The 10,908-nt window shown below is 67.5% G+C and overlaps 1 protein-coding gene across 1 annotated transcript in view; it reads left to right on the top strand.

Moving 5' to 3' along the window:
• Positions 1–1,086: 1,086 nt before the first annotated feature.
• Positions 1,087–10,908, top strand: part of COL5A1 (collagen type V alpha 1 chain) — a 99,806-nt gene continuing 89,984 nt past the window's right edge. Inside the window, 1 exon segment of the mRNA XM_079790842.1 lies at positions 1,087–1,588. Within this exon segment, the coding sequence (XP_079646968.1) occupies positions 1,471–1,588 (118 nt within the window). The 5' untranslated portion in view covers positions 1,087–1,470.

Genomic DNA, 10,908 nt, shown 5'->3' with positions numbered 1-10,908 from the left:
CCAGGTCGCACCAGCAACCCTCCCACAAGCCAGAGGCCGCAGGGGCCCTGCAGCCTCCCCTCCCTGCCCCCTCCTGTCAGGTCCCCGGTGAAGGGAATGGAAGGGGCTGGAGGGACCTCAGCTGAGGCTGCAGATGGAACGGGAGACAGGGCTGGGGTCCAGCCCCCCGTTCAGCAGCGAGGGCTGGGCTGTGTGTGCCAAGGGGACGGGATGGGTTAGGTGGGCGAAGCCCCTCACTTCACTCCCTCTCCTTTTGCTTCTGCAGCCGGGCCAGGAGGCTCCTGGGCCTGGGCTGCCTGACGGGAGGGTGCCTGACGGGAGGGTGCCTGACGGGAGGGTGCCCACCCTCGGGAGTGTGCCCACCCTCTGCCAGGAGCCTGGCGGGCCTGCTGGAGGGAGACCTCACGGGGCTCGGAGGCGGGAAGGCAGAGAGGCAGGGCCCGCAGCGCCCCGGGGATGGAGGCCCCTCACTCCCTGGCCTGCTGTCAGCTCCAAGGGGGCGTCCCGCTGAGTGAGGAGGGGAGCGCGGGGTGTGGGCCCGACTTCTCGGGGTTCCTAGCCCAGATGTGCAGCATGGAGGCCTCCCTGGAGGTCAGACCCTCCCGGCCTCCACGGTCCCATCTGCCGTGGGGGAGGCAGGGCGGCCCCGTCCCGGCTGCAGTGTCTCCACCCAGAGAGAAGCTCCGGCTGCTCCAGAACAAGGACAGTCAGGCGGGGAGAGCCGCGACTTCCCCGCTTTTTTAAAACCAAGTGGTCACACACGGGCCCTCCACGCTGGTTCCTGGGACGCGGCCCGGGGCGGGCACCGGGGCGGGAAGCGTGGAGGCCGCGTGGGCCTGGGGCTCTGGGGCCGCGCTCGCCCCTCCGCGCTCGCCGAGGGATGGGGCGCCGCGCCCGCCCACGTCCGCTCCGTCCCGGCCGCCCCGTCCCCGCCCCGCCCCGCCGGGCCCGCCGGCCCCACCCCCTCGCCCGCGGCGCCCAGTGGGAGGCGGGGGCCGGCCCGGCCGAGCCCAGCGCCGGGCTCTGATTGGCTGCCGGCGCGGAGGAGCGACAGCCTCCCGGAGCCTTCCCGGGAGCGGGCGGGAGGCCCGGGGAAAAGTGCTGGGCGCCCCGGCCAGTCCGCACTCCGCTCCCCGCGGCTGGCGCCCGACCTCCCTCGAGCGCAGCGCCCACGGAGCACGGGTCGCGGGGCGGCGGCGACCAGGGGAGACGAGCGGGAGTCGGAGGAGTCGGAGGAGTCGGAGGAGTCGGGGGAGGCGAGGGCGAGCGCACCGAGCGGGGTCCCGGCCGCCCCGCGGGCCAAGGTCGAGCCCTCCCGCCCGTGGGCGAGCGCGCCCGCCGACCCGCGCCCGAGAGCCGCGGCCACAAAGAGCGGGCCGGCGCCGCCCCCCATGCCTTCCTGAGGCCGGGCTGCCCCGCCGAGCCCGCGCCCCCGAGTGTCCCCGCGCGCCCCACCCGCGCCCCGCCGGCATGGACGTCCACACCCGCTGGAAAGCGCGCAGCCCGCTCCGTCCGGGCGCCCCGCTCCCGCTCCCGCCGCCGCTGCTGCTGCTGCTGCTGCTGTGGGCGCCGCCCCCGAGCCGCGCAGGTAAGGGCGACGGGGCGACGGGGCGCGGGGCGCGGGGCGCGGGGCGCGGGGGGCGCAGGCCGCTGGCGGGGCTGCAGGATGCGCGCGGACGGGTGCGGCTGTCACCCCGGCGCCGGCCGCGGGCCTCTCCCGCGCTTGCACGGGTCCCCCCCCCCCCCCCCCCCCCCCCCGGCTGTGGAATGCACGGCCGAGACTCCGAATGCCGTGAGTTGGGGGCCCGGAGAGGGAGACGCGCCGCCAAGTGCCCCCGCGCCGGGGCGCAGGCCGGGCGGGGCTGTCCCGCGAGCCGGGCGCCGCACGTGGGACCCGCCAGGGGGTTGCCCTGGAGCCGGCACACTTTTGTCCAGAAACTTTGTGGTCTCTGCCCCACGTCCCAGCGTGGGGCCTGCAGAACTTCCTCTCCTGAAAACCGGGCAGGGTCGCCCCCTAGAGTCACAGTCTGACCGTTCTTGGGGTGGGGGCCCCGGTGGGGATCCCGGAAGCTGGAGCCCCAGCTCTGCTCTTGCCCCTGAACCGCTCTCCCTGCGCCTCAGACCCGGCTGGCTCTGCCGCCCCAGGGCTGGGCCTCTGGCAGTCCTGGCACCTAAGACCGCAGTGGTCCTGGGAGCCCTGGGGGGGGGGGGGGTGTCGCCAGCCTTGCCCCTGATCCCACCCTGAACCCCCTTCTCCCGGGAGCCCCCAGGGACGGGGTCGCGGAGCAAGGCCAGGCTGGTCTGGGCTGGACTCGGCCAGCCGTGTACTGGGAGCTCAGCCTCAGGCTCCTCCTGCGAGGTCTGCCCTGATGGCGGGACTCCTGATTGGACAGTGACTTTCTAAGCATCGCCTGGTGGGTACCTATGGCCTGGGTCTCCACACCCTCAAACGTTGGTGCCCAAGACCCCGGGAAGCCCCCCAAGTCCCCACTGACATGGGGAGAGGAGGCGCAGAGCTGCTGGGCAGGGTGACAGGCAGAGGGAAGGGCAGGGGCTCAGGGGACAGCCGGCCCTCCCCTCCCCTCCTTCCTGGCTCCGGGGTGTGTGGGAAGAATCAGTTTCCATGTTTCACTTGCCAATGAAATGATTCTTCCCTTTCCTGGCCCAGTGCGTGCTGTGGGCCCTGGGGGGGGGGTGTGGGGGGGGGATGAGCAGGAGTCAGGGGCTGGGGCGGGGGCGGGGGGCGGGGGGGATCCTGCCTGGCGCTGGGACCTGGGGTCTCACCCTGGGCTGCCACCATGGTGCCGGCCAGCCCGGTCAGGTCAGCTGGATGTGGGGGGCAGTAGCAGCCTCCAGGAAAGTGGTGCTCAGTGGGTTGGGGATGTGCTCAGGGGGGCCCATGGTCACAGGGACCTGGCCCTGTCCCAGCCCCTCTGATGTGCTTTCAGGAGCTTGGGGGGGGGGGGGTTGCCACCCCAAAAAGCTGGTGTTGGGTGCTGGCCGGGCAGCGTGCAGAGCGTGCGTGTGCCTGGGCTTGGGGCCGGCTGTTTGCCCCCCATCCCTGCCCCCTGCCCGTCTCCCCTGCTTCCTCTCCGATTTCCCTTCCAAACGGAGGGGCGGCCCGGAGGCCGGGGCCTGGAGGTGGGCCCTGGCTGTGGGGCCGGCGTCAGCTTTCGTCCAGAAGACGTTGGAAGCGTGTGAAGAAGCCATTTCTCAGGCGGGTCCGCCACGCCGCCCAGGGTGGGACCCTTTGGAGCCGAGCTCAGTGCGTGGCCGGGAGGCGGGAGGGGTCGCGGGCCGGCGCCTCGCCTCCGCCCGGGTTGGGGTGCGCCAGATGTTTTCTGCGTTTTCCCTGGACGCAGCTCCCTTTCCTCCCTTGTCCTTGGCCAAGCGTGTGCAGGAATGAAACGTTATTAAGATTGCATTTGGGGCCGTTTAACGTTGTAACGGGCAAAGGAGAGTATGTGAAATGAAACATGACCCCAATATTTGGAAATTGAGGTCATCTCCTCCGCACGGCATTGGCCGGCCCCGGTCACGTGATCGCCTCTTGCCATAATTTGTGGGAAGGATCCGTCCAAGTTTGGTGGGACTTGACCGAGTTCAAAGGGTTAAATTTCCTCTGACTCAATCAAGTTGGCTGGAGAGACACCCCCCTTCTCCTCCCCAGAAAGGAGCAGTCGGTGGGGTGGGCGGCGCGGGGAGCCAAGTCCTTCCCTCGTCGGCTCCGGATCTCGGTGGCTGGAGGGCTGGCGCTGTGGTCACTGCCCAGCGGCTGTGGCCACCAGCGGTGGCCGGGCGGGCGTCGCTCCCCCGGCCGAGGCGGTCCCTTCTCTGATGCTCTGTTCCAGCGCCGTCCCTGGGGTGCTGGCCGGAGCCTGCCCGTGACCCCACCCTTCAGATATTTCTGGATTCTCACCACGGCCACACCCGTAGCCCAGCACAGCTGATGCTGCCTGCCCCGCCGCGCCCATTGTCCCGGCCTCCTCCCTGGTCCCCGGGGGAACAGGCACCCACTGCTCTCGGCCCCCCTTCCTGACAGTGATGGGGCGCAGGCTGGCTCGGAGCCCGGGAGGGTCAGGGATCAGTCACCAGACCCCTGAGGCGCTGGGGTCGCCTGGAAGGAGAGGGCGGGGCTCCTGCCTCCGGGGAGACCATCGCGCGTGGGGACCATTGTGAGGAGTTTGCTGAGCCCCCGGCCCACAGCGCCTCCTCCGACCCTCACGCAGCCTTCGGTCAGGGAGGCGCTGACTGGGGCTCTAAGAGGCTGGGAAGCGGGGAGCAGGGACCCCAGATTCTGGGTCTGTCTGCCCTCTGGGCCCCGAGTGAGCTTCTCCCTCCTTCCTGCCCCACAAGGCCAGGCCTCAGTGCCTCTGACTTGTCGGGGTTCTACCTTCTCACTCCACATCCGCTCTCCCCAGGGAGGGGCCCCGTGAGTGCCCCGAGCTGCAGCTGGGCCTGGGTCCCAGCCCAAATATGGCCCTGGGGGAGGGGGGTTCTGCTTGGCCAGCGGAGTCCTCCCTCCCTCCCTCCCTCCCTTCCTTCCTTCCTTCCTTCCTTCCTTCCTTCCTTCCTTCCTTCCTTCCCCCTCTCCCTCCCTCCCCCCCTCCCTCCCTCTCCCTCCCTCCCTTCCTCCCTCCTCCTTTCTCCCTTCATTTTGATTGGCATGTCCCAGCTGCCTGCAGCCTCCAGCCTGCCTTTAACCAGGCCCTCCTCCCACCTGCATGGCCTCCTGCCCCTGAAGGATGTTGTCTCGCACCCCAGGCTGGCCTGGGGTTACGGGGAGACAGAGGCGAGGGTGGTAGGGCCCCTCCAGGAGCTACATTCAGAGGGAGGCGCACATGGACCCCTCACTTCACGGTTCATTTCCATGCCCAGCGTCCCTTAGAGCAGCCGGGAGGGTCGGCTGCATTGGGAGATCTGGGGAGGCTTCCTGGAGGAGGTGGCACTGAACGTGGCCTTTCCCTCCTCGTCTTCCCCTTCCTTCCATCCCAGAAACGCTCCAGAGCGCCTCCTTAGCGGGTGCCGGTCCACCTGGGGTTTAGTCTGGCCCCTCCTTCCTGGCAGGACATGGGCTCTGCTGCAGGCTCTCCCGGCCCCCCCGGCCCCCCCAGCTTCCCGCCGGAAAGCCCCTCAGTAACTGGCCAGCGGGGCATCCCCAGGAGTGCTGGGCCCGCAGAATTGGCCGCTGTGAGGAAGAGGGGGTCTCCGAGGGGGACAGTGGGAGACCTGGGGTCCCTACCCTTTCTCCGCCCCGCACGTGAGGCTGGGTGTTCTGCAGACGGACTGACAGAGGCTGACAGCCTTGGTGGTGGTGGTGGTGGGGGGGCCCTGTGCTGAGCGACAGGCAGTTGGGTGTAGGTAGGGGGACAATCCTTGGCAAACCCCAGGCAGGGTGGGCAGTGGAGAAAGTGCAAACTGAGCTGCTCCCTCGGAGACCCCGGCGGCTGGCGGGCGGGGCCCGTGGCCGGGCCTCAGCCTTCCTCCCGGAGAACGGGAGGGCGGGCGGCTGTGAAGGCGGAGCGAGGCCACACCTGGGCGCGGCGTGGAGCCAGCGGCGGTGAGCCCCTGGCCCTGGTTTGGTGACGTGTTTGCCAAAGCAGACGGCACAGCGCTGCCACCATCTTTCTCCCGCGTAGGTGGTCCTCAGAGGCTCCTATCGCCAGGGAGACGCCGAGGGCTCTGCCACGCAAGCCGCTGGGTCCGCCTCTCCCTCCCGGACCGCGGCCCCGTCTGCGTGGCCAGTCTGCTTCCTCTGGTCCCGTCAGGCCACGCGAGGCCACACGGTGGGAAGGCTCTGCAGGCCTGTTTGAGGCGGTTGTGAGCACGTGCGTGTGTGGATGTGCGGTTCGCGTGGACCACGTGTGTGTGTGTGTATACGCGTGCATGAGCGTACGCACCCAGGCGCGTGCACACGCGTGCACACTGTCTCGGGAGGGGCCCGCTGTGTGGGGAGCTCACGTCGAGACGCCATTTCTCCTGTTACCACGCCCGCCCCCGCCGTGGGGGCGACGCCGGCTGAGACGTGGCCACGGAGCCCACTGGCCACCCCCCGGCCGCGGGCCTGCCGCAGGGCCTGCCGCAGGGCCAGCTGGATCCGATAATTTGTCGAGTCTTTTTTTACTCACAAGAGGGCAATGCCCTATTATGGTTTCTGCCTTCCCTCTATTTATATTCCCCTTATAATCTGCTCTGCTGGTGTCAGCATTTGGCCACATGCTCGTCTGAAGGTTTCTGGCCCAGCTGGGGACCCTGAGGTCCCGGGGGCGGGCCGGGGCGGGGGGGGGGGGGCTTCTCATGGGCAGAGCCGCCACCGCCACGGGTGCGGCACGAAGCCCAGGGCGTGGCCACGGTCGGGGGCAGGCGGCCAGCTTCAGGTCCTGGGGCACGCCCCCTGGCTGTGCATTGAGCTGCCCGTGCCTCAGTTTCCCTCTCCGTAAGAAGGGAGTGATGGTTGGACTTCCCGGAGGATTCCGTGAGCGTTCAACGCATCACGTGTAGGAAGCACAGGGGAAACCCCATTACCACTGCCACGTCCTCCCTGGGCCCCGAGGCAGCGCGGGGCGGGGCGGGGACAGGCCCGAGCGCCTGGCTCTGCTCGAGGGCCGGCCGCGGGTCCCTCGTGTCTGGTGGGCAGCCACCCCGGTGCCTCCTGCACGGGGTGAGCATGAGAAGAGGCGACACAGGCGGGGCCCCCGGGGGTGAGTTTATCGCTTCCCTCCCTGTGACTTCCAGGTTCTGAGCCCGGGCAGGGGGCACGTCCGTGGGCAGATGTGGGCACACCACGTGTCCACACCCCTCCCTGTCCTCGGGCCACCTCTCCTTGACAAGGAGGAGTCGGGGTTCAGGCATGGGAATGGACCTGCCCACCATGCCCAAGGTGATGACTGACACGTTGGAGGGTGCGGCCCGGGCGGGCACGGGGGGGTGGCGCTGGAGGGAAGTCTAGGGTGGATGGATGTGTGCGGGTTTGTGGCCCGGGTGATGGGGGAACTTGGTTGCGCACAGTCTGAGCCGTCCTCTCGTCGGCTTCGACCCCCCCGCGAGGTTTTCTGGCAGCTCCCCACCCCAGTAATGACCCCACACTGCGAGTCAGTGTTGCCACTCGGGGTGACTCAGACCTGAGCTGTGGAACCACAGTCTGACCCACTTTTCTCCAGACTTCATTACTCAGACAGAAGCCGCCCGGTCCTGCCATGTCTCTGCGCCGGGAAGGGGGGTCCCCCTATTTTGTGTCTAATAACATCTCTATTTTTGAAAAAATAAATGCCACAAAATTATTTCAAAATGTGTGTGTGTGTGTGTGTGTGTGTGTGTGTGTGTAGCAGTGTGATCTGGCCTGGCTGGTGTGGCTCAGTGGTTGAGGGTTGACCATGAACCAGGAAGTCATGGTTCGATTCCTGGTCAGGACACATGCCCGGGTTGGGGGCTCGATCGCCAATGGGGGGCGTGCAGGAGCCGGTCGATGATTCTCATCATTGATGTTTCTCTCTCTCTCCCCTCCCTTCCTCCCTGAAACCAATAAACATAAATGGATGTAAAGACTCTGGCCCTTGCATTGAAAAGATAGTGATCTCACGTGAAGGAGTTTTAGCCTCCGTGGAAGGTGGGATGGCTGTCCTCTCTGTGGCGGAGGGAGCCACGGTGACTGAGAGGGCACATCGCCCGGCGGTGAGCTGGGCTCCCAGGAGTTTCTTTCCCGCAGAGGAGCAGAGGGAGCACGGAGAGGATGGCCGTGGGAGGCCTGGGAGGGACAGTAGCCAGTGTGAGCATTTGGGCCCCTCCACCTCATCAGGCCTGCTCTGGGCTCGGGCAGCCGGTGCCCAGGTGAGCAGTGGGTGCGCCGTCCTGCCGGACAGGAGCTTCCGGGGCAGTGGGGAGTCAGACCCCTGAGCAGGCAGGTGTATCCAGGGAGGCACAGTGGGAGGCACAGTGGGAGGCAGGTAGGACATGCCACTGGCCAATCCAAGGAAGCCCCACAGGGAGGCACCTGCCAGCTCCCAAAGGGGTTCTGGCCAATCAGAGGGAGGCAACGGCCAGCATCAATGGGGGATGTTGGCCAATCAGAGGGAGGCAACTGCCAGCATCCATGGGGCACTGGCCAATCAGAGGGAGGCATTGCCAACACGTGGGGCGCTGGCCAATTGAGAGGCGCCTGCTTGGCCAGGGCCTGTGCTTCGGGTCCGTGGGGAGTGGGAAGGGAGGCGTCCCGTGGCAGTCTCCGTGCCACTCCCTCCGGCTCCTGTGGTGTGCCCTGGCAGAGCTCACGGTGCCTGTGGTGTGCCTTGGCAGTGCTCACGGTGCTCACGCCCATGGACCAGGTGGGTTGTTCATCCTGCAGATGCGCAGGTGCAGCTCTGCGGCCCGGCTGGCGGGGAGGAATGGCAGCCCCCTCCGCCTCCGGCGTCTGCTAGGTCATTACCGTCAGGACGCCCAGGCCGGCCGCCCTCTCAGAGCTGGGGGGCGGAGGGGGATCCCGGGGCAGCCAGGCCCCCCCCCCCTCGGAGCCCTTCGGTGCTCCCTTGTCCGCTGTGGGTTCTTTGGGGGGAGGGGAGGGCAGTGAGGCACCTGGGCCCTGCCCCACGGGGGTCCGTGGCCTGGGGAGAGCTGGCTGCCCAGAGCCCTCAACCGGGTGGCAGCGAGATGGACGGGCGCAGGAAAGACGGCTGCCCCACAGCCCTGCGCCCCGGGTTCAGTCTGACTTGGGGGGCTGGAGCAATGTTTGCAGGGGGCCCTTAGGGAGACCTTCTCTCCCATCTGTACAGTCTTTGGGGGTGAGTTGCTGGGATCCATGTTTACTGGGAGTTTTCTTCTTTTGCTCCCCGCTTTTCTGTGTTCTTTGGGGAGAATCTGAGAGGCGAGGGCTCCGGTTTCCTGTCTGTGCTGGTGCGGGGTTGTCCTTTGGGGGGACGGGGGCCACAGCCCCGTGTCAGCCTTTCTCGTAGACGCTGTCCTTCTTTTTCCTGACAGAGCGGGTGGCCGGCCCCGCTGGTGTTACCAGGAAGGACTGAGGGACACCCACCTTCTCCCACCTTAGAGGGGGTTCACCTGGAGGAGGGGGCGAAGAGCGCTTCCTGGGATGGAAGAGCAGGAACAGGGTTCCTAAACGGAACGACGATCCAGGGGTTGTTACTGTGGTCCAGGCGCGGAGTTCACAGAAAGGCCGCTTGGTTGTGGCGGGGTCTCGCCTGTACTTTGGGAGCGTCCTGGGCACCCAGTGCGGTGGTGCCCGCCATGGGAAGGGGCGGCGCGGCGTGGGCGGAGCGCTGTGTGTGGGCGGGGCGATGTGTGTGGGCGGAGCGAGGAATGTGGGCGGGGCGGAGGGCGGGGCAGTGGGTGGGTGCGAGGCGTGTGGGCGGGGCGAGAGGAGTGTGGGCGGGGCGGTGGGCGGGGCAGTGGGTGGGTGCGAGGCGTGTGGGCGGGGCGATGTGTGTGGGCGGAGCGAGAGGAGTGTGGGCGGAGCGGGGTGGGGTGGGAGGGCGGGGCGGTGGGCCAGCCCCCTGGGTGATGGCTCTGTGCTCAGGCGGGAGGACCTTGAGACCAAAGAGAGCAGAGGTCCTTGCAGGATCCTCCTCCCTCGTCTGACACAGCCTGCAGGGTTCAGCCTAAATGATGGGGGAGGGCACCTCCCAGGGAGGGCAGAGAGGTGGCCCCCCTTCAAGAAGCAGGGGAGCGTGGCTTTCCTCTCCTGCCTGTGGGTGAGGTCTCTGCTCCAAAGGGAAGACGGCCCCGCAGGGGGCTGGGCGGTGGGGACTTGAGCTTCAGGAGGCGGCCTCCCTCCGCCCCGCAGTCAGCTGTCCTCACGCGCCCTGCAGCGCGGCCCTCCTGGGGACGGCTCCCACCTCCCCTTCTGGGCCAGGGCTGGCCGATTGCAAACAGCTGCCTGGCCCGGAGCAGGGTTTACAAACACTGGAAGGCTGTTTTCCAAGGGCTGCAAGGCACATGGCGGGGGTTCCTCTGCAGCCTGGAGAGCCGGGGAAGTGAGGGCAGGGTCCCCTTGACTGTCCTGCGGGCTCCCGGGCCCACCCACCACTGTGTGCTCGGGTGGAGGCCAGCTGAGGGGCGGCCAGGCCCCGGCCGGGGGTGAGGGGTGGCTGGGGCCGGGCGGGCCCTGGGGCCCAGCACTCTCCCAGGCCTCAGCTGAGTCTAACGGCTGAAACGTGAAATAGAGTAGGAAGAGCACAGGACTCACGAGGGACAGTCGGGTTGAAGGAAAGAATATGATTCTCTGGGACCCTTCCCTCCCTCCCTCCTTCACTCTCCCCCCTCCCTCCCTCCTTCTCTCTCCCCCTTCCTCTCTCCTTCCCTCCCTCCCTCCCTCCCTCCTTCCCTCTCCCCCTTCCTCTCTCCTTCCCTCCCTCCCTCCCCTCCCTCCCTCCCCCTTCTCCCTCTCCCCCTCTCCCCTCCCTCCTTCCCTCCTTCCCCCCACTCTCCCTCCCCCTTCCCCCTTCTCCCCCTCCCCCTCCCTCCCCCCTCCCCCCTCTCCCCCTCCCCCCTCCCTGTTACCTATCCTGAGTGCTTTTGTTTCGCGTACTGTTTATCCCGCTGACATCTTCCCAAGGTGAGGTGTCATCCGCCTTTTACAGGCAAGAAACCAGAGGCCCCCGCCGTGGCCAGTGTGGCTCAGTGGACGAGCGTTGGCTCGAAAATCGGAGGGTCTCGGGTTCGATTCCCAGTCAAGGGCTCGCACCTGGGTTGCATGTCCGATCCCTGGCCCCCAGGCAGGATGTGTGGGAGGCAACACCTCTCACATTGGTGTTTCTCTCTCTGTCTTTCTCTCCCTTCCTTCCTCCCTTCCACTCTCTCTGAATATCAGTGGGGGAAATAGCCTTGAATGAGGATTAACAAAACAACAATAAACAAGTAAAGTAAATAGAAGAAAGCCCGGGCCCTCAGAGCCCCATCGCG

Source organism: Cnephaeus nilssonii (genome assembly GCF_951640355.1).
Source record: "Cnephaeus nilssonii genome assembly, chromosome: 14".
In the NCBI taxonomy this organism is placed as follows: domain Eukaryota; kingdom Metazoa; phylum Chordata; class Mammalia; order Chiroptera; family Vespertilionidae; genus Cnephaeus; species Cnephaeus nilssonii.
Note: the sequence above shows the minus strand (reverse complement) of the source record. Positions and strands in the feature narration are given on the sequence as shown.